The following is a 20,331-nucleotide window of genomic DNA, read 5'->3' as shown; positions in this document are numbered from 1 at the left end:
AGGACCCACAACTCTATGGGGCGAAAACATCTCCCACAGAGGACACTGCAGCGTTCAACGCTCTTATCGAACGTGCCGCAAATAATCATGGAGTGCAGCTTCACTCTGACACCATCGAGGACGACTTTCTTATGGACACCTTCGCATCCTCAGAAAGACATGTAAAAACTCTGCCCATGTTGAAAGGGGTCCTCAAACCAGCCAAGGACATCTTCAAAGAACCCACCAGGGCACGAGTGATAAACCCCAGGATCGATAAGAAATACAGATCGGCGCCTGGGGACCCTACTTACATCAGAGGCCAATTACCACTAGACTCCATTGTCGTAGCGAATGCTCGCAAGAGGGCACACTCGCAGACGACAGGTGACGCTCCTCCCCCGGACAAAGAGTCCAAGGTGTTAGAGACCTCTGGCAAGCGAGTTGCCGCCCAGGCTGCCAACATATGGTGCATAGCCAACACTCAAGCGCTCCTCGCTCGCTACGATAGAGCGCACTATGACACATTGGAGCAACTACTCCAACATCTCTCTGACCAGTACAAAGAAGGTGCAGAAATTCTTATCAGAGAGGGACAGCTACTCACAAATGCTTCCATCAAGTGTGCACTAGATGCCGCAGACACGGCTGCCAGGGCCATAAACACAAGCGTCATGCTGCGACGACATGCCTGGTTGCGAATCTCCGGATTCAAACCTGAGGTGCAAAATAATATACTCAACCAGCCTGTCAACCCCGACTATTTATTCGGATCGGAGGTTGACACCACCCTTGAGAAAATAAAAAAGGACACGGACACCGCAAAGTCCATGGGGGCTCTCCAGACTCAGTCCTTTCGGAGCAGCTCCTTTCGTCGCCCCGGAAATAGAGGAGCAGGTAGAGGACAGGGGTCACAGCAGACATACAACAAGGGCAATACACAAACCACCTACGATAAAAACACCCGGGGTGGATATCGTGGCTCCAGTACGAAGGGAAGAGGACGCGGCTACGGCAACACCAGGTCCTCCCCCAAGAACAAGCAGTGACGCCCTCTCCCTTCCTCCCGACCACATAACACCTGTCGGGGGAAGGCTACAAAGGTTCCTGTCCACGTGGAACTCCATCACCACGGACAGGTGGGTCAAAGATATTGTCAAATACGGTTACTGTCTAGAGCTAACCTCCACTCCACCCACAATTCCTCCAAGAAACCGTCCTATGTCCTCAGAGCACTTAACGCTCTTACAGCAGGAGGTGCAAAGTATGCTTCTAAAAGGCGCTATAGAGGTCGTACCCGTCCACGAGCAGGGTACGGGAGTGTACTCCCTCTACTTTTTAATACCGAAAAAGGACGGGTCACTCAGACCTATACTAGACCTAAGACCCCTGAACCGGTACATTCTTTCCGAGCACTTTCACATGCTCACTCTCCAGCAAGTCCTCCCGCTTCTCAAGCAGGGAGACTTCCTAGCCACGCTGGACCTCAAGGATGCGTATTTCCACATACCCATTCACCCCTCACACAAAAAATACCTCAGGTTCACTGTTCAGGGGCAGCACTACCAATTCAAAGTCCTTCCCTTCGGCGTGACAACAGCACCCAGGGTTTTCACGAAGTGCCTAGCTACTGTGGCGGCACATCTACGGAGGCAGCACGTACACGTCTACCCCTACCTGGACGACTGGCTCGTCCAAGCACAATCAGCCCAGCAATGTGCCAACCACATGTCCCGCACCATTCACCTCCTTCACAGTCTGGGATTCTCACTAAATTACCCGAAATCCCATCTCCAGCCCGCACACGTACAACAGTACCTAGGTGCGACTATAGACACTCTGGCGGCCACAGCTCAGCCAAATTTAGTGAGGATCAACAGCATGCAAATGCTGATCTCCAGGTTCAAACCCCAACACTCACTTCCAGCACGAGTGTTCATGCAGTTGATAGGCATGATGGCCTCCTGCATTTTCATAGTCCCACACGCGAGATTACATATGCGCCCGCTTCAGGAGTGCTTAGCACGTCAGTGGAATCAGGCTCAAGGGCAGTTGAAAGACCTAGTGCTGGTGAGCGGTCGGGCATACAACTCTCTGCATTGGTGGAATCCTCAAAACCTTTGCAAGGGCCGACCGTTCCAAGAGCCTGTTCCACAAATAGTACTGACAGCGGACGCGTCTCTCCAGGGATGGGGAGCTCATGTACTCCACTACACAGTGCAGGGACTATGGACGACACAACAGAAGAAGATGCACATCAACCTTCTGGAACTGATGGCAATCTTCCTGGCCATGAAGGCATTCAAAGTACATCTGTGCAACAAAGTCGTGTTGATCCGGACGGACAACATGACTGCCATGTACTACATACAGAAGCAGGGAGGAACACACTCTCCACAGTTGTCTCATCTGGCTCAGAGCATGTGGAAGTGGGCCATTCAGAGGAACATGTTCCTCATGGCAGAGCACCTCCCGGGCAAGGACAACCAGATGGCGGATCTGCTCAGCAGACACAGCCACCAGATGCACGAGTGGGAGCTACACCCTTCAGTACTCCAACCGTACTTCCAGCAGTGGGGTCATCCAGAGATAGACCTCTTCGCCACAAGCGAAAACGCAAAATGCCAAAGCTTTGCCGCCAGGTTCCCACATCCGCAGTCGCAGGGCAATGCGATATGGATGAACTGGTCCGGCAGATTTGCGTACGCTTTTCCCCCAGCGCCGTTGATACCGCTGGTGGCTCGCAAACTCAGACAACACTCCCTGACACTCGTGCTAGTTGCTCCTACGTGGGCACGCCAGCCATGGTACACCACCTTCCTCGAACTTTCCGTGGTGCCGCATCAAAGGCTGCGGATCAAACCCGCGCATTTGACGCAGAACCATGGAGAGATTCAGCACCCAGATCCGCAACAGCTGAACCTGGCAATCTGGCTCCTGAAGTCCTAGAGTTTGGCTACCTCAACCTGCCACCTGACTGTATGGACATCATCAAGGAGGCCAGGAGACCCACTACAAGAGCTTGCTATGCAGCCAAATGGAAAAGGTTCGTCATTTATTGCAGTAATAATGACATTAACCCGCTGGACGCATCCATCCAAAACATCATTTGTTACCTCTTACACCTATACCGATGCAATCTGGCGTACACCTCTATACGTGTCCATTTGACCGCAATATCAGCCTATCTGCAAACCAGGCAGCACCTCTCACTATTCAGAGTGCCTGCCATCAAAGCATTCTTGGAAGGACTCAAACGAGTCATTCCACCAAGCCACCCACCGGCTCCAATGTGGAACCTCAACCTGGTCCTCACACGCCTGATGGGTCCACCCTTTGAACCTCTCCACTCATGCGAGATTCAATTCCTCACCTGGAAAGTAGCTTTCCTGGTAGCAATCACTTCTTTAAGAAGAGTTAGTGAACTCCAGGCACTAACAGTTCAAGAGCCATTTATACAGGTTCACGCCAACAGGGTCGTACTACGTACCAACCCCAAATTCATGCCCAAGGTAATCTCGCAGTTCCACATGAATCAAACTATTGAACTGCCCGTTTTCTTCCAAAACCCACAAACTGTCGCGGAAAGAGCACTCCATACACTAGACGTAAGGAGGGCCCTCATGTACTACATCGACAGGACTAAACCCTTTAGGAAGACAAAACAACTGTTCGTTGCCTTTGCCCCACACCACAAGGGTAACGCCATCTCCAAAGCAGGGATAGCCAGATGGATAGTTAAGTGTATTCAAATTTGTTATCAAAAGGCAAAACGCACATTAACTATTCCCCCACGAGCCCACTCAACACGTAAGTTAGGGGCCTCCATGGCTTTTCTAGGAAATATTCCCCTGCATGATATATGTAGAGCAGCCACCTGGTCCACCACACACACATTTACCAAACACTATTGTGTAGATGTGCAATCAAAACAGCAGGCAGCTGTAGGACAGGCTGTTCTCAAAACCCTTTTTTCAGACCGCTGCAGCTGGCACTGGTAGCCGCCGCTAATAGAGGGCACTGCTATACATTCTATGCACAGATATGAATTCAGCAGCCCACATGCCTCGAACTGAATATGCTACTTACCAGTATGCATCTGTTCTTGGCATGTAGGGCTGCTGACATTCATATCGCCCTCCCTCCTCCCCGGCGCCTGTAGCAGCTGCAGCTCTCAGAATTACTGTAAGCATGGTCATCACTTTCTGTATCTACTCCATCACTGCCACAATGGCGAAAAACAATCTGAGGATGGAGAGGATGCCCATGCGCACTGTAGTCCAGGGGAGGAGTCACCTATCCCAGGATACCTCGAACACTCTTCCAGGACAACAACGTGCAAACATCCGGACCCAACACTAGGCGGCGATCTATGCACAGATATGAATGTCAGCAGCCCTACATGCCAAGAACAGATGCATACTGGTAAGTAGCATATTCAATTTTTTTTATTTTACTGAGTTTTATATAGCGTGAACTTGACCCGAAGATATCGGGTATCAGAGCACTTTACATAGCATCGGGTATCAGAGCGCTTTACATAGCACCAGTTGGGTTACATGAGGACACATTCATTTTTGTTAGGCACAGGAATATTAAGTGATTTGCCCAGAATCACAGGATGTTCAGCGTCATTGCCAAGGCTCGAACCCAGTTTCCTAGATTTGAGGTCGACCACCCTAGCCATTAGGCCAACTCCTCTCCCCTGATAGTATCAGAATGCTGTGTTTCCCTTCGTCAAGAATGTTTCCAAAGACAGCAGTCAATATTCTCCGCAGGCCCAGTCCTGGCCTGCGTCAGGGAAACGGCTTCTAGCGCAGTTGGCAGACGGGAGACACTGCACCCGATAGCATTGATCATGGAGAGATACGGTCGCTTTCTTCTTCCCTGTCCCCTGGACCAGTGAGTCACACACATGTGGGGGGTCGTGGGTTAATTTCCTCGATATTTGCAACTGCTGGGGTCCCTTCCATGCTATCCTTCTTTTGCGGCCGCATCGCTGGGGTGAGCGAGTAATTTGAGTGGCCAAGTAGCCGGGAACCAGCTGGGACGACGTTCTCACCATAGATCGCCATGGCCGCCTCCTTCTCCTTGCTCCCAGGGCCAACAAGTCACACACCCGTGGGGGAAGGGAGAGGGCGATCTCTAGGTACTGCAGCCACCATATTCAGAACCCCATTCATCCGCGAATTAACCTGGCAACGTAGGGGTCAGGTGAAACGAGCTGCTCGGGAGCAGGGGGCAGCCGCGAGCTCCTCTGTGATATATGGGTGCCTTCACCTCCCCGTCCCCGGGGACGGCTAGCCAGACACCAGAGGTGGCTCAGGAGGGTCGTCCCCTGGAACTGATGCCACCAGAGACTATTTCACGCTCCCCTGTAGCTGGAGCCAGACCGGTCGAGCAGAGTGAGCTGCTGGGCAGTCGAGAGCAGGGGGAAGCGGCATGCTCACCTTAAGGAAACATGGCTGCCTCCTTCTTCCCGCCCTTTGTCCCGAAAGCCACAAGCTCGAGTAGCAAAGAGGGGGTGACATCTGTGGGCTCCTGCAGCTGGCCCAGGTTTTCTTTTGCAGTCAGGGAATGGGCCACAGGAGTGGATCCAGTCCAGTGTGGGTGAGTGGGGCGGCACCGAATGCGAAATACCTTCCTGGTGCTCTCTTGACCCTGTACCCTCTTGTGAGATTCACGGGCCATAGTATCCAGCTCCGCCTTTCCCTTCTGCAAGGTTCCTTTTTTAGTTTCTTTCAAAATTTCCAGTTTCTTTAGAAGTTTACAGATACGCTGATGCTCGCTGGAGGAGATTTTCCCTGGGGATTTACGCCATATAGCGATCCCAAGCCCAGAAGATCCCAATGGGAGCTCCTTAACAGTAGGCCCTATTCGGTTTGCTTTCCCCCAAGTCCTAGATCTCAGTTATGCACCAACCTTCCTAGATCTCCTTAATGCACTTATGTGTCCCAGGGTTCCTCTATGCATTGACATGTCCCAGCTTTTCTTTATCCACTGAAGTGTCCTTGGTCCCAACTGTGTACTTACTAGTCTCAGATTTCCTTTACACCAGGAGTCTCCAACCAGTCAATGAGCTCCCAGACACCTTCAGAGTATCTCACAGCCTTGAGTTCATTTTTAAATAGGCACAAGGTAATATTTTCCTTTTAAAGTTAAGGGAAGGCTGTGTTCATTTTACATTATTAGCATCAGGCTGTTGATAGCAGGGCCTGATAATGAACAGTGATCAGTTTGATTTATGAGCTAGGCTGGGGCTGGGTCACAAAGGTGGACAACTCAAGCACTGAGGTATTTATATCCTTATCAACTTAGTATTGGAGCTGTGAACAAAAGGATGTTTCTGAATGCTTTTAAATAGAAGAAAATTTAAATGGAAAGTTACCTTAGTGATTAAGTTAACTCTTCATTTAAATTTTCTCCCATTTCAAAGTCGCATTTGCAAACAGCAAACCCCTTTCTCCTAGTGTCAAATAGTTACTGTGCCATAAGCATAACGGAAAAATAAAACTTTTTTTTTTAAATGAGAACTTTAAAGTGCAGGAAAATGTTCCATATGATTAACGTTTTAGCAGATTATTTTCCTGCAATTTAAATTTCTCCCATTTAAAAAAAAATATTGTATGTTTGTGTTATACATGGAATGGTGCCACATATGGTGAAAGATATGTCCTGTGCTGCAAGTATATACGACACAGGCCCTCAGTCACCCGTACAAATATATCCAATTCATGTGCACACATGTTCCTATATCCCCAAAGACCGCGCTCGAATCGGAGCCAGACGCGGATGGGGGCAGTTGCATTTCACGGATACACTCTCCACTACTCGGAGATGGGATCTTTGCTGTAATACAGAGCACAGCCACCAATCAAATTCGTTTACCTTATTAGGACCGGCCCCCCCCATCGCATGATTGTATGACCCAGAATTATCGTCATACCTTAAATACTGTCAAGTCAAGTCAAGTCAAGATAGCTTTATTCGATTTTTAAAGTTAAAATCATAAAAGCACAGTCAAAAGAAGCATAATTAAAAACAAAATCGAATTTCATACAAATTATGTTCATCATAAAAGGGGATATCAAACATAAAAACAAACACTACCAGCAATTAATCCAGAGTTAATCTACATCGGATAGCGAATTTTAAAAACTTGGATACTGCACTAATAGTTATTTCATCTTCCAATAGGAGCAATTTTAGATACGCAGGTTTGCACTGTCTTAGGCCCCAGATCTTAAGAAGGGGAATCAAATATTTCTTTCTTCCCCAAACATAGTACTTGCAAAAGAAAACAGAATGTATTGAAGATTGCAAGGCAAGATCATCACAGGGGCAATTAATTAGATTAGAAGACCAATCATTGGTCACTGGAAGTGTTATCAACCTGTAAAAAGTACCAGTTCTCAGGCGCGATAGCAACATTCTGTCATAACAAGGATAGTCAGGAGACAGATAAAGGTGCAAACCAGGGCCCTGGGCGAATGCTTTATATTGAATTACAGAAGACTTAGTCCTCTCCTCGAGCCATCTTTTGTTCTCCAGGTAATCAAGACAACTTTTCTTAAAAGCCTTTCTGGAGATCAAAGATAGCGAGGAGGGGTTATCAAAAAAAGCTCGATGGCCCATTTTAGTCATAAACTCCTTAACATAAAGAATCCAATGAATGTCTTTCCATCTCTCTAGCCTGAGACAATCATTCAAAATAGCTCTATTAAAAACAGTTTCTTCTGAGGTCCATATCTTATGCCATAGGAGTAATGGGTTGATTTTAATGAGATCCGATATATAGGCCAGATCCAATTCCTTATGGCATATATATGTTGAAGTTGATTTGGGGACCGCTAATAGATAGCGGAGGAAACTGTTTTCTTTTACTTGGATTTCCTGGGGGTCCGCAATACCCCATATACCAGATCCATATAAAGCGGTTGATATACATTTTGACTTGTAGATATCCGTTAAAATACGTACAGGCCTGCCCCCTAATTTGTTGGCAAACTGTCTAATTGCTCCTATGGTACGGGCAAAGGCAAAATTCCTGGCCCTAATTGCTGTTTTCCAAGTACCTTTTTGATTAAAAACAATCCCCAAGTATGAAAAAGTGGTAGTAAGTTCTATCTTAGACTTATCAATAAAAGTCTTACAAGGTAATTTATTCTTAGACGAGCAGCACATGGTAAAGGTTTTCCCTATGTTTATTTTTAGACCCCTAGAACTCATGAAGAAAGAAAAACTAGTTAATGCCTTTTGGAGGCCCAACTGAGTTCTAGCCATGATGACAGCATCGTCAGCGTATAATAAAATAGGAACTGCGGTGCCATCAATTTGAGGATAGTCTAGTTCTTGTTTGATTAAAAAATCTGCCACTTCGTTTATATACAAGTTAAAAAGAAAAGGTGCCAGAATGCAACCCTGTCTAACACCTTTCATAATCGGAAATTTGCCAGTGCACTCCCCTTTATTTCCGAAACGCACCTTAGCCCCTGCCTCTCTATATAATGCTTTAATAAAAATAAGGATATTTGAATCTATGCCCAAACCTAATAGAGTATCCCATAAGACGTCGTGGTCCAAGCAATCAAATGCTGAACTAAGGTCAACAAAGGTCAGAAAAAGATTACCCTTTTTTGCCTTCATGTACTTGCCAGTTATTAAAGCCAAGTTGAGCCCTTGTTCAACAGTACCTAGGCCAGCCTTAAAACCGTACTGAAACTTGGAAATAACATCACATTCCTCTGCCCACGTGTGCAATCTATTTAAAATGATTCTGCCCGCCACTTTCATAAGTGAATCAAGTAGGGAGATCGGCCTGTAACATTTGGGATCAGTTCGATCTCCCTTTTTAAAAATAGGAACCACAATGGCTTCCTGCCATGTCGATGGGAATCCCTTTATATTAAAACTATTTAGCACATTAGTCAACAAGGGGGCCCACAAAGAGACAGTATCTTTATATATGTCTACCGGGACCCCGTCAGGCCCGGGGGCTTTGTTTCTAGCACATTCCTGTAGGGCCAATTCCACTTCAGAAGGTGAGAAAACAATCCCTATAGGAAATAAGGCAGGAACAATAGGTTCGATCGCAGGCTGCTGGGTTAGGGGGTTAGGGACTATAAAATGCAAAACATCTTTTTTGTAGAGCTCAGTGCCCACCCATGTTAATTCTTCTATCATAGGATCCAGCTTATCAGAGTTCCTTTCGACGAAGAAGGGGGCATTTACTGCTTTCCAGAACGAGATATTATCTCTCAAGGAGCTTGCCTTTACTAATGCGTTCCACGCATTCTCCTTGAGTTCCCGCTTCCGTTTTTTTATCGATGTTTTATATATTGCCCTGGCAGCTCTAACCTCTAGCATATCTTTAGGTTTTTTCTTTAAAATCTGCTTTAAGTTAGAGTGTGCCTTAGAACAGTCCGAGTTGAACCACCCAAAGAATTTTTGGTGGGCCTTTTCTCGTAGGGTTCCTGTTAACTTTTTAGCGATAAATGAAGAAATCTGGTCAAAGGCGCAAATGGTCAAGCTAGGATCAGGATGATCCTCTAGACAAATCCTGACATTTTTATATTGGTCCAGTATCAGGTTCTGGAGGAAATCAGAAGGGTCGACCTTATTCCATTTTATGGCGTAACCATTTTGTCTTGCCAAAGATATGGCATGGTGGGAGAGATTTTCTACTACATTTGGGACAGCTCTAGTTCCCCTATCGATAAGGAAAGTTGAGCTAATCGGAAAGTGATCACTCATAGCAGTGTCTAATGTTTTAAACATCAGGACTTTACGACCATGAGAAATACTAACCAAGGTGTAGTCTATAACAGACTCTAAACCTCGCCCATTAAAAGTGGGTTGGAAATGGACCTGTGGCATACACAGTTCATTAGCAAACCCCAAGTCCCAATCAAAAATTAAACTGTTAAACATATTTCCCACCACAGTATGCTCAAAATGTGTACATGGGTCGCCAATTAGGTTAACCATTCCACATATACCAGAATTGTTATGTGGGCATAAGTGACAATTAAAATCTCCTGTCAAAATGATACAAGTGTCATTTTGTTCCGAACCAATTGCACCAAATATTAAATTGTTTAGATCTTCAAATACTTTGTTCAGATCATCCTTCGGGATATTATTATATAAATTAATTAGTATAAATCGATTTCCTCCTGCAATTAGGCAGAGGACCTGATAAAAATTATGCCCCTCTGTACTCTGTTTCTTTATTTCCAAATTTACCATGTTAGAGATATAGGTACAAAGCCCCCCCGAGTTTCTGCCTCTCCTAGACTGTGTTGCAGGGGTAAAAAATGTACGATACCCTGGAAGATGAGTCTCAACCTGCTCCCAGCACTCCTGAAGACAGATAATATCATTCTTTTCGATTAGTTCACAGAAGATGGGATCATCTACTTTGTTTGCTAGACCTGCTATGTTCCAAGATAAAAGGGTAAGCTCTCCCCTTGCTATTACTTGTTGACAGTCTTTGTCAGGGGAGCAATCTGGGCACGGATTTAATTCCATCAGGGAAATGTTATGTTCGGTATCTAACTTCTCATCAGAAGGGCAAGCCGCAGATGGATATGTTTCTGCCAAAAGAAAGTTGTTATCCATGTCGGGCTGTGCTATAGGACGGGCAGTTTTTGGAGATAAAGCAATTTCTACACCACGATCAGAATGTGTAATTATTTCTGACTCTTGATTATCAAATTCGTCAAACGAAACCTTAGATGTTGTTGGAGGATCTAACGGGTTTTTTTGTATCCCACCCTCATTAGCTTCTCTTTTGGAATCGTGTAATGGATGATCTAAGCTTTTGTACTGTTTATTGGTTCTAGAACAATGAGGCGGTAACCTAACGCCAGTCTGATGGAGTCAATCCACCGGCTCTAAGCTACTATAGCGATTTGATGTAGGTAGTCCTCTCCAGGTGTCGCTATGTGTTAAACCCCTGTTAATTTGCCTCCCCCATTTACTTATGCCCGCTCTTCTATCGCAAGTTTTTACAGTCACCCAGTTATCATCATTTGGTAGATAAAAATGAGATCTACGAGGGTAGAAAAAAGATAATCGTTTGGTTTGGATAGTCTCATTTATATGCTGGTTCCCCCAGGAGCAGATGTAATCAACCGTTTCCCGGTCTTCAAAATTGACCAGGATACAGTCCCCCTGTAGTGTTTTTCTTTCTGCCCCCACCCAGGAAACCCTACGGACCATTAGGATCTTACTCGTCTTATTCGAGGGAAGTGGCCGGTTTGTGTTAAGCCAATATTGGGCCTTATTTTTCAGGGATTCATAGGATTCTTCTTTATCCTCTTTCAATTCGGGGACGCCCGTTAAAATTACCAAGTAAGGCGATACTTCTGGGGGCAGATCTATGACTATATTTCCCGATTTAGCATCCCTATTAGAATCTTTATTTATACATGAATTTCCAGAAGGCTGATGAATTTTTTCTGTTATACAATTCTCAATGTTAACCGGTGTCAGGTTGTTAGCTTTTGTGGTGTTTATTACAACTTTAGATGGTTGGGGGCCCACTAGTACGTTTTTTGTGCCTTTTTTTATCCCTTCCACAACCTTTGATGGACCGATATTAGACGAGGTCTTAAGAGAAGCAGCCACATCTATTAGCTGTGTCTCAATCTTCTTCAATCGAATTTCTAATGGGGTAAGAAATGTTCTAAAAAGCTCCCTTATGTGTTCGATTAAGTTATGATCAGCCTGCAAAGGCTCAGGGTTTAATGACATCGGAGAAAAAATAGGAACGTTAGAGTGTTCCAATAACTGGCTATCCACAATAGTACAATTTTGGGTTCGGCCCTCTTTTAGCTCTTGTTCAATTCGTTCTTTCCCTCTAATGTGGGGTTTTCCTTTCCCTTTCTCCCCAGTTGCAATGATTTTTTTTTACTTGCTATACTTATTTACTTTAGGTTCTTTTTTCTTGTATTTTCTATTAGGGTATTTTGTAGTCTTTGGAATTGCACCCTCAATCTCTCTCATCATCTGGGTATTAACTGCGTCTTGCGACCGTGATTCTAACACCAGGGGCTCCGGTACAAGAATCGGTGACCTCTCTAGTTGCGAGGAGGATAAGCATTCCGTCATAGAAAAGGACAAATCTACTACATTTGGGATACTATGTATATCCGCCTGTACTAAAGCAAGGGGTGTTTTGTTACCTATATTATCGGGAGTTTTAGCTGTCGCAAACAAGCCCAAAGAGGAGCGTTTAGCTAGTAGTAAATCTTGTGACACTCTTCGTTCCATAAGAGCAATTCCTTGATCGATAACTGAATTTGCTCTTACGATGAAGTTGTCTAATGGGCCAGTAATATTACTTGTATCCTTGGTCATCCTGTTTCTACTCCCTCGTGTGGTAGCCATGGGTGATAACGTACAAATACAAATACAAAAGTTATTTAGCAGGAGATAATCACAGGTCAGCAGGGATGTCTAATGCACACAAAATAAAATGTTAGTAGGGGGGCCCGGTCCGGTCTTACTCGGTCTGTAACGGGCTAGAACGGGCCCGCCCTTGGCCCGGGCTTCGCCCGGCGCTCGTCCTGCGCCGCGTCCCGCGCCGCGTCACAAGTCTCGATTTAAATAAGTATTAGTCCGCTAAAAAAAGGGAGTGTCCGGGAAGAGGCCGCAGCTGTAGCTGGTTTCCCAGCCGCGGTGCCTCGCAGTCCCTCACGCCCTGGTCAAGCACCGAGCAGCACAGACAAAGTTCCTCTAAGCACGAACGGCACCCGCGAAGCGGGGGCCGTGAGATGTCAATTTCAAGGCAGGCAAGGGGGAGTGTCCGGGAAGAGGCCGCAGCTGTAGCTGGTTTCCCAGCCGCGGTGCCTCGCAGTCCCTCACGCCCTGGTCAAGCACCGAGCAGCACAGACAAAGTTCCTCTAAGCACGAACGGCTCCCGCGAAGCGGGGGCCGTGAGATGTCAATTTCAAGGCAGGCAAGGGGGAGTGTCTGGGAAGATGCCGCAGCTGTAGCTGGTTTCCCAGCCGCGGTGCCTCGCAGTCCCTCACGCCCTGGTCAAGCACCGAGCAGCACAGACAAAGTTCCTCTAAGCACGAACGGCTCCCGCGAAGCGGGGGCCGTGAGATGTCAATTTCAAGGCAGGCAAGGGGGAGTGTCCGGGAAGAGGCCGCAGCTGTAGCTGGTTTCCCAGCCGCGGTGCCTCGCAGTCCCTCACGCCCTGGTCAAGCACCGAGCAGCACAGACAAAGTTCCTCTAAGCACGAACGGCTCCCGCGAAGCGGGGGCCGTGAGATGTCAATTTCAAGGCAGGCAAGGGGGAGTGTCCGGGAAGAGGCCGCAGCTGTAGCTGGTTTCCCAGCCGCGGTGCCTCGCAGTCCCTCACGCCCTGGTCAAGCACCGAGCAGCACAGACAAAGTTCCTCTAAGCACGAACGGCACCCGCGAAGCGGGGGCCGTGAGATGTCAATTTCAAGGCAGGCAAGGGGGAGTGTCCGGGAAGAGGCCGCAGCTGTAGCTGGTTTCCCAGCCGCGGTGCCTCGCAGTCCCTCACGCCCTGGTCAAGCACCGAGCAGCACAGACAAAGTTCCTCTAAGCACGAACGGCTCCCGCGAAGCGGGGGCCGTGAGATGTCAATTTCAAGGCAGGCAAGGGGGAGTGTCTGGGAAGATGCCGCAGCTGTAGCTGGTTTCCCAGCCGCGGTGCCTCGCAGTCCCTCACGCCCTGGTCAAGCACCGAGCAGCACAGACAAAGTTCCTCTAAGCACGAACGGCTCCCGCGAAGCGGGGGCCGTGAGATGTCAATTTCAAGGCAGGCAAGGGGGAGTGTCCGGGAAGAGGCCGCAGCTGTAGCTGGTTTCCCAGCCGCGGTGCCTCGCAGTCCCTCACGCCCTGGTCAAGCACCGAGCAGCACAGACAAAGTTCCTCTAAGCACGAACGGCACCCGTTATACATGGAATGGTGCCACATATGGTGAAAGATATGTCCTGTGCTGCAAGTATATACGACACAGGCCCTCAGTCACCCGTACAAATATATCCAATTCATGTGCACACATGTTCCTATATCCCCAAAGACCGCGCTCGAATCGGAGCCAGACGCGGATGGGGGCAGTTGCATTTCACGGATACACTCTCCACTACTCGGAGATGGGATCTTTGCTGTAATACAGAGCACAGCCACCAATCAAATTTGTTTACCTTATTAGGACCGGCCCCCCCGTCGCATGATTGTATGACCCAGAATTATCGTCATACCTTAAATACTGATAACTAGACAGTGTGCAGCCGTGAACAAGTCGTATGTACAATATTTCTAGAGGCGACGAAACACGTGTTGGCTTGGAAACCACTGTGAAGGCTGTGAAATTACTATGAATCAAGAATATTAAATTGAAGAAAGCTACAAGAAAGAAACGGAGACTCACTTATTGTGTTACATGTTTTAATTAACGTGATAATCTATGTAAACTTTATGTCTACGTGTGCTTGGGTACCCCAACTCTTAATCCTAGTATGTTGTTTAAACCTTGGTATCTGGGTCTATGGACATTTGGCCTAAAGTCAATGAAGCTGGTGTGTGAGGGTGTCTGGTAACAATGCGCAAGTTGTTTAACCTTCAGTAGCTCACAATGATTTTCCCTGATCAGACGTAGCTCTCACTACTGAAAATTTTGGAGACTCCTGCTTTAGATAGTGACCTGTCCCCCTCTCTTAACATACCAGCTCCCGATCTCCTCTGTTCACCTATCAGTCCTGGGTCTCATCACGTTGTTGACCTTTTAATGTTTCCTATAAGCACTGACTTGTCACTGGTGTGTTCTTTGCAATGACCAATCCCAGGTCTCCTATGTGCAATGAACTGCCCCATATCTCCTTCTAGTGATTACTGATACAGCTCTCCTCTATGATAGCCAAGGACCAGTTTTCTCCATACCCTGCTTTCTTCCTTGTATTGATGACAGACGGGTCTTCTGACTTCATATGAAATAACAGCGCTCCCTACGACATTGACATACAAATGCACACTACTCTACAGAGCCCAGTGACTGACAGGTGGAGTTGATATGCCGACAAAGTAAGATATTTTCCACCAGAGCAGATGCTTTGAAAGATCCCCAAGAACCAGTGAATGAGTCCATGGCCTGGACTGTCCTCTGTCCCAGTCCTGATGACCATTCATAAGCACCAGCCTGCCCTAAAATCCTCTGGTTCTCTTATCTACCTTTAGTGTCAGGCCTACTGAGTGACCTGTTCAATTGGCAGTAACTCCTTACCACTCTTGACCTTTCCGGCGCTCCATGCATAGATACCCATGCTTGTTCTTTAAGCAATCATCTTATTCCACTTTCAGTGACCTTTCGCTGATCTTGGTCAGACACCATGCTGCATTTAGCAGTGATCCTGTCCTTTCTTGTCTTGGCCAATTTTACCAGTCCATTTATCAGTGAACCCTGGCTACAATTTGTATTCAGCTTCAGGCTGGTCTTGACTAGTTACTGTAATACACTTGCAGTGACTATTATACTCACAACCCAAAGGGACAAGAGATTACGCCTTCTTTCGCTCTCCTAGAGATCTATATCACTCACACAACGAGAAGGACACAAACATAAAACTAAACATAGAAAAGGTAGAGAACCAGAAAAGAGGGAAAAACGAAAAACTAGCCAACTTATTTCCTTCCCATAACTACCCAAACTGATCAACAAACAATCGAGTAAATGTGGGAAAACCCTATGGGCATTTTAAAAAAGTGCCCTCACCCTCTAGATAGGGGTGTGCTTCATCATAGGGCTGCTGGGACACCCTGGGGCAATTGTGTGTCTTTTGCTTCATCGCCCTAAGTGCGCCAGGTATGCTCAGACGTGAGCCCTGGGTTCACTGTGCCACTGGAATCAAGCTATCCTGGCTGAAGAGGGGTGAAACCCTGAAACCGGTCCTAGGATGCTTGTTTCCGGTCCAGGGAGGACCTGGATTGGCAGTTCGGGCTGGACTGTTCCCATGAGGCACAGGGTCAAGACTGATTTGCATATAGCCAGGTCTAAACTGGGGTGGCATGGTGAGCAAAAGAATGATGGATTTGACCCAGATCTCTTGACTGGGGGTGAATGTTTTGATTTGTTCTGCATTCCGTCCATCAATTGTGTGTCTTTTGCTTTCACACCCTGGGGCAAGCCAATGCTCAGGGTGGAATGATATTATTTTTGCAAAAGGATTATGAAACAGAATTATTTCAAACTAGGAATCCTAAGTGCAGAGAAAAAATAAGATTAAAACTGTCTAAGTAGATACCCGCCTATCTGTTTATTATGGGTCTTTCTTGGCAGGATTAAGAACTCATTCTAAATGGGTATATGTGAGAACCAACAACTCCATTACCCTGTCTGCTGTACCAACATGTTTCAGCCTCTCACTATTGCCAAACAGGGTCAAAGGCCTTCCTCAGGATACAGAGCCCTTAAACTTTGTAACACTTCCCTCCTAGTTAATCACTATATGTTTGACTGATTATATGTTAGGGAGGGTGTATGTGGCCATACTTGCCCTTAGTAGACACACTTCAAATGGCATACCTACAAACATAAAACAATACAAACTGAGAATTATGGTCTACACCACTCAGCTGAAATCACCCCTATACCTTTTGTCAATAATGTATTTGCAAAACACACAGAGATCAACTGTTACTCTGTGCTCACCCCAACACATACCTAGACACAACACCTTGTGTGATGAGATGCATTTCAAAATTACCAATTGTGCAAGTGATAAAAAATGCAAAAGAACCTGAAATAGCGAGGGCTAAAATCCCCCCTCCTTACCCGAGTTTCATTGATCATAGTCCAAACCCGGGGATAGAGTGGGAACATTGCCCTGTCGTCACACTCTACCAAAAATAAATGATTAAAACAATAATATATTGTATGATGGAGGCAAAAAGTGACCCCAGCCTGCACCTGCCCCTGAGCCATCAATCCTGACCTCTCCTATCTCACTTCATTCTAGAATGTGCGGGTGAACGAGCGCTTCCTGAACATGCTGGAGGAGACCAGACAGATTCATCCAGCATTGGAAGTCTGCTATGCAGGGGTTGGTGGATTTATCTCCAAGAAGCCCAAGCGGCGCCCAGATCCTATGAAGATGATTCAGGTGAGTCATTCATCTCACTTCTATGCACCCCAAAACTACAACAGGTGTAATTTATGGTTTTGGAAATGTCAAGATCTCCATTAAAACACACACTTTTAGTTGGAAGAGATTTCACAAAGATATACATGAACCTCGCTCAAAATCCAGAGTTCCTAGTCATTATACCCTCTTCGTTTGTCTCAGTCTTTGAGTCGAGTCTGCTTGAGGGACCGGCAGATGTAATTTCTCTCCAATCTTAGTTTAAGATTTATTTAACATTGGTGGGAGTGTAATAGTGCCCTCAAAAATCATATATGAAAGGAAATAGACCAATTAATGTTGCATGCTATCCTTATCTTCCACTGCACCATCCTTTGTGAAAGAATGATTTGGAATGAAGGGTACCAGTTGGGAGGCTGCCAAAGGATGGCCAAAGATCAGCCTTTCCCGTCACTGCTCATCTCACAGTCCCACCACCTCATTTAGAGTTGGATCAAATTATGGATTTTCAATGGCAGAGCCTCACTCAACTCCATTGTAGAAACCCCTTAGACAGTGGCCAGTCTGTCACAGGAACGCCATTTTTTCAGCATCGGAAAACATCCAGGTCCTATTTTGGGCGGGCCTTTTGAAGATAACTGTTCCTGTTTCTGACTGGCTTGCGAGACATTGTAGTTGTAAACAGGAGAAAAGCCAGTAAGAAACTCTCTGCTCATCATGGCATTTCTTTTTTTTTATTCAGAAACCAATCCCTGCCTTTGGGCTTATTTGTTAATTGAGAGTGTGTCTGCAATGCAACAGGAGCACTTTTGGCAAAACCTCCCCCACCCAAGGGGCAGGGAAGTCTAGCGCCCTCATTACAAGTTGCCCAGCTGATTCCGAATTACAAGTTTGGCAACTAACACCACACTCCCATGATACATTTCGACAAGTTAAACTTGATAGAACTTATTGGGAGACGATCATGGGCGTTGAATCACTAAAATACCAGGTGTAGTGGAAGCGACATCACAAGTCCTTTAACCACAATGACATCAAAATAATTGGCATTACTGAAGCTCCATTATAACTGCACAATTAATATAACAACACACACAGACAAAGGCCTGTTTCATGGGTACTCACAAACATTTCCCTAGGGGCCACACTATGGTCTGTGGTGTGCCCATGGGTGCATTCGTGGCAGTACAGTGGGAGTGGGGCTTTGTGGGAGGGGGGGGTTGGACATAGGGGAAGCAAATCACATGCATGCTGTGGCCTGAGTCTTGGAATTATTTTAAAGGTTCTTTCCTTACTGCCCTCTAAATTAAGTCCCCAGTCTCTAGTAGAGTCATACTTTTGACAATACAGTGTTATTCTGTATCTGAATTGCTGTTCATCTACCGCACCTTGGGGTAAGTCTTTCTGCTTGCTATCGCTACCTTGGGAGACGCAAGTGTGAAAAGGAAGTGACCAGAAAATCTAGGATCAATCCTGGCTTCCCCACGTGACCCAACTGTTTGATCCTAGGCAACTGCCTAGTTTCACTTTACCTCCTTTTTCTTCATTATGGCAAATAAGAGCTCCTTGAAATACAAAAGTTCAGGATATATGATGTACAGACCTCTTGTGTTTGATTTATTAAACTATAATATAATATAACTTATCCATTCTGATGTACTAAGGTGTAACACTTCTGCATGTCAATGAAATACACTTTTCTAATTATGAAGAGACTTTATCATATTTTTATGCGTGTGTTGCTAGATGTATTGAAAAATGAATGTGTTCGTAAAGTTACATTTTGCAGGGCACCTTATTTGCTTCTTTTCACTTACTTCAGTTAACCTGTAAATAAATGGTTTCCCGTTTATTTAACTTATTTTTTTAATTTTAGTTCTTTCTGAAGTGAACAGCAGCCCAGTGCAGTCATTCAACTGGGGGCCGCATGCAGCCCCTGGGCCGCATGCAGCCCCATGGTCGTACTTTGAGTACCACGGGTCTATATTATTCTGCTAACTTGATCTTTGAAAGTTCTGGGATGTAACACATGCTCGGAATCATAGTGAACAAGTCAAGTAAGAAAGACCTTGCCACTACTAGGGGGCTTCCCCCCACACTCTCCAGACAGTTTTGATATGAATGTTGTCAAATAGTGCATTTTGCCAAGAATTATTTCTAGTATGCTATTACCTGTATTTTACCATTGGTGTCAATTATGACAAGAATTATCTCCGGTGTGCCAGTATTTTGTCACAGGTGTTTGTCATGCCAAGAAATGACTGAGGAATGACAGCACCAATATTTTACTATAGGTGTCTTTATAAGACAAGAATTACCAATGACAGTCTTGCAAGCATAACACCGCATTGTCATTCACGCTCACTTATTTTCACTAACTCATACTCACTCATTCATTCTCACTCTCAAACACTCCCATAGAATGATTCTTATTCATACTCACTCACTTGCAGTCACTCATTTTCACTCATTTCGACTTTCTCATATTTACTGACACTCAATTCAATATCACATTTCTCACTACCTGTCACTGACTCTCTCTCACACACACACGTTTACACAACCATTCACACTTTCTCACAGACACACACCTTCTCATATAAACACATTCTCACTGACAAGCCTGAATACACCATACATTTAAAATCATTTTTTACTTACCTTAGTTGTAAGCAAATGTCCCATTCCATTTTTTGTGTGAGATCAAAAAGGACTAGCCTATTTGTGAATTTACATAGACTCAAGACTGTAAGGCAGGGTCAGTAGACTTGGAATTAGGGACTGGTTTTACAGCGGGCTGGATTTGAGTGTGAAATTTTATAAGCTGACGTCTACTTGGCCATAATCCATGTAGGGGGTGAATCTGCACTCAGCACGCCTACATCCAAAACCCTCTGGGTTTGGGCTTTTGGCTGGTCCTCCTCATAAATATGTGCCAGGCTCCAAGAACTCAATGAGTGTAGACTTTGGCCATTCCCAGTGAGTTCAAGCTAGAAAGCGAAAGCATTGAAACCCTTAGATGAAGCTTTTGCATTTGACACGTGAGGGACATCTAGTAACGACTAGTGGAACTGCAGCTTGATGTAATAATAATTTCAATGCTTTTGCATTTGACTCGTGAGGGACATCTAGTAAGGACTAGTTGAACAGCAGCTCTTTGTAGAATTATTTTGATATTGGATACTATATATTCACTGCCCACTGCTAATCTCGTCCCATAATGCTTTGCAGGACGTTT

The 20,331-nt window shown here is 45.8% G+C and overlaps 1 protein-coding gene across 1 annotated transcript in view; it reads left to right on the top strand.

Annotated features, from left to right (window-relative positions):
- Positions 1-20,331, top strand: part of LRRC74A (leucine rich repeat containing 74A) — a 140,013-nt gene that overhangs the window by 62,523 nt on the left and 57,159 nt on the right. The window contains exon 11 of the mRNA XM_085626688.1: positions 16,971-17,114. Coding sequence (XP_085482814.1) covers positions 16,971-17,114 — 144 coding nt within the window. The remainder of the gene's footprint in view (positions 1-16,970; positions 17,115-20,331) is intronic.

Source organism: Triturus cristatus, chromosome 9 (genome assembly GCF_964204655.1).
Source record: "Triturus cristatus chromosome 9, aTriCri1.1, whole genome shotgun sequence".
Lineage (NCBI taxonomy): Eukaryota > Metazoa > Chordata > Amphibia > Caudata > Salamandridae > Triturus > Triturus cristatus.
The sequence above is the reverse complement of the archived record's forward strand: the minus strand, read 5'-3'. Positions and strand labels throughout refer to the sequence as shown.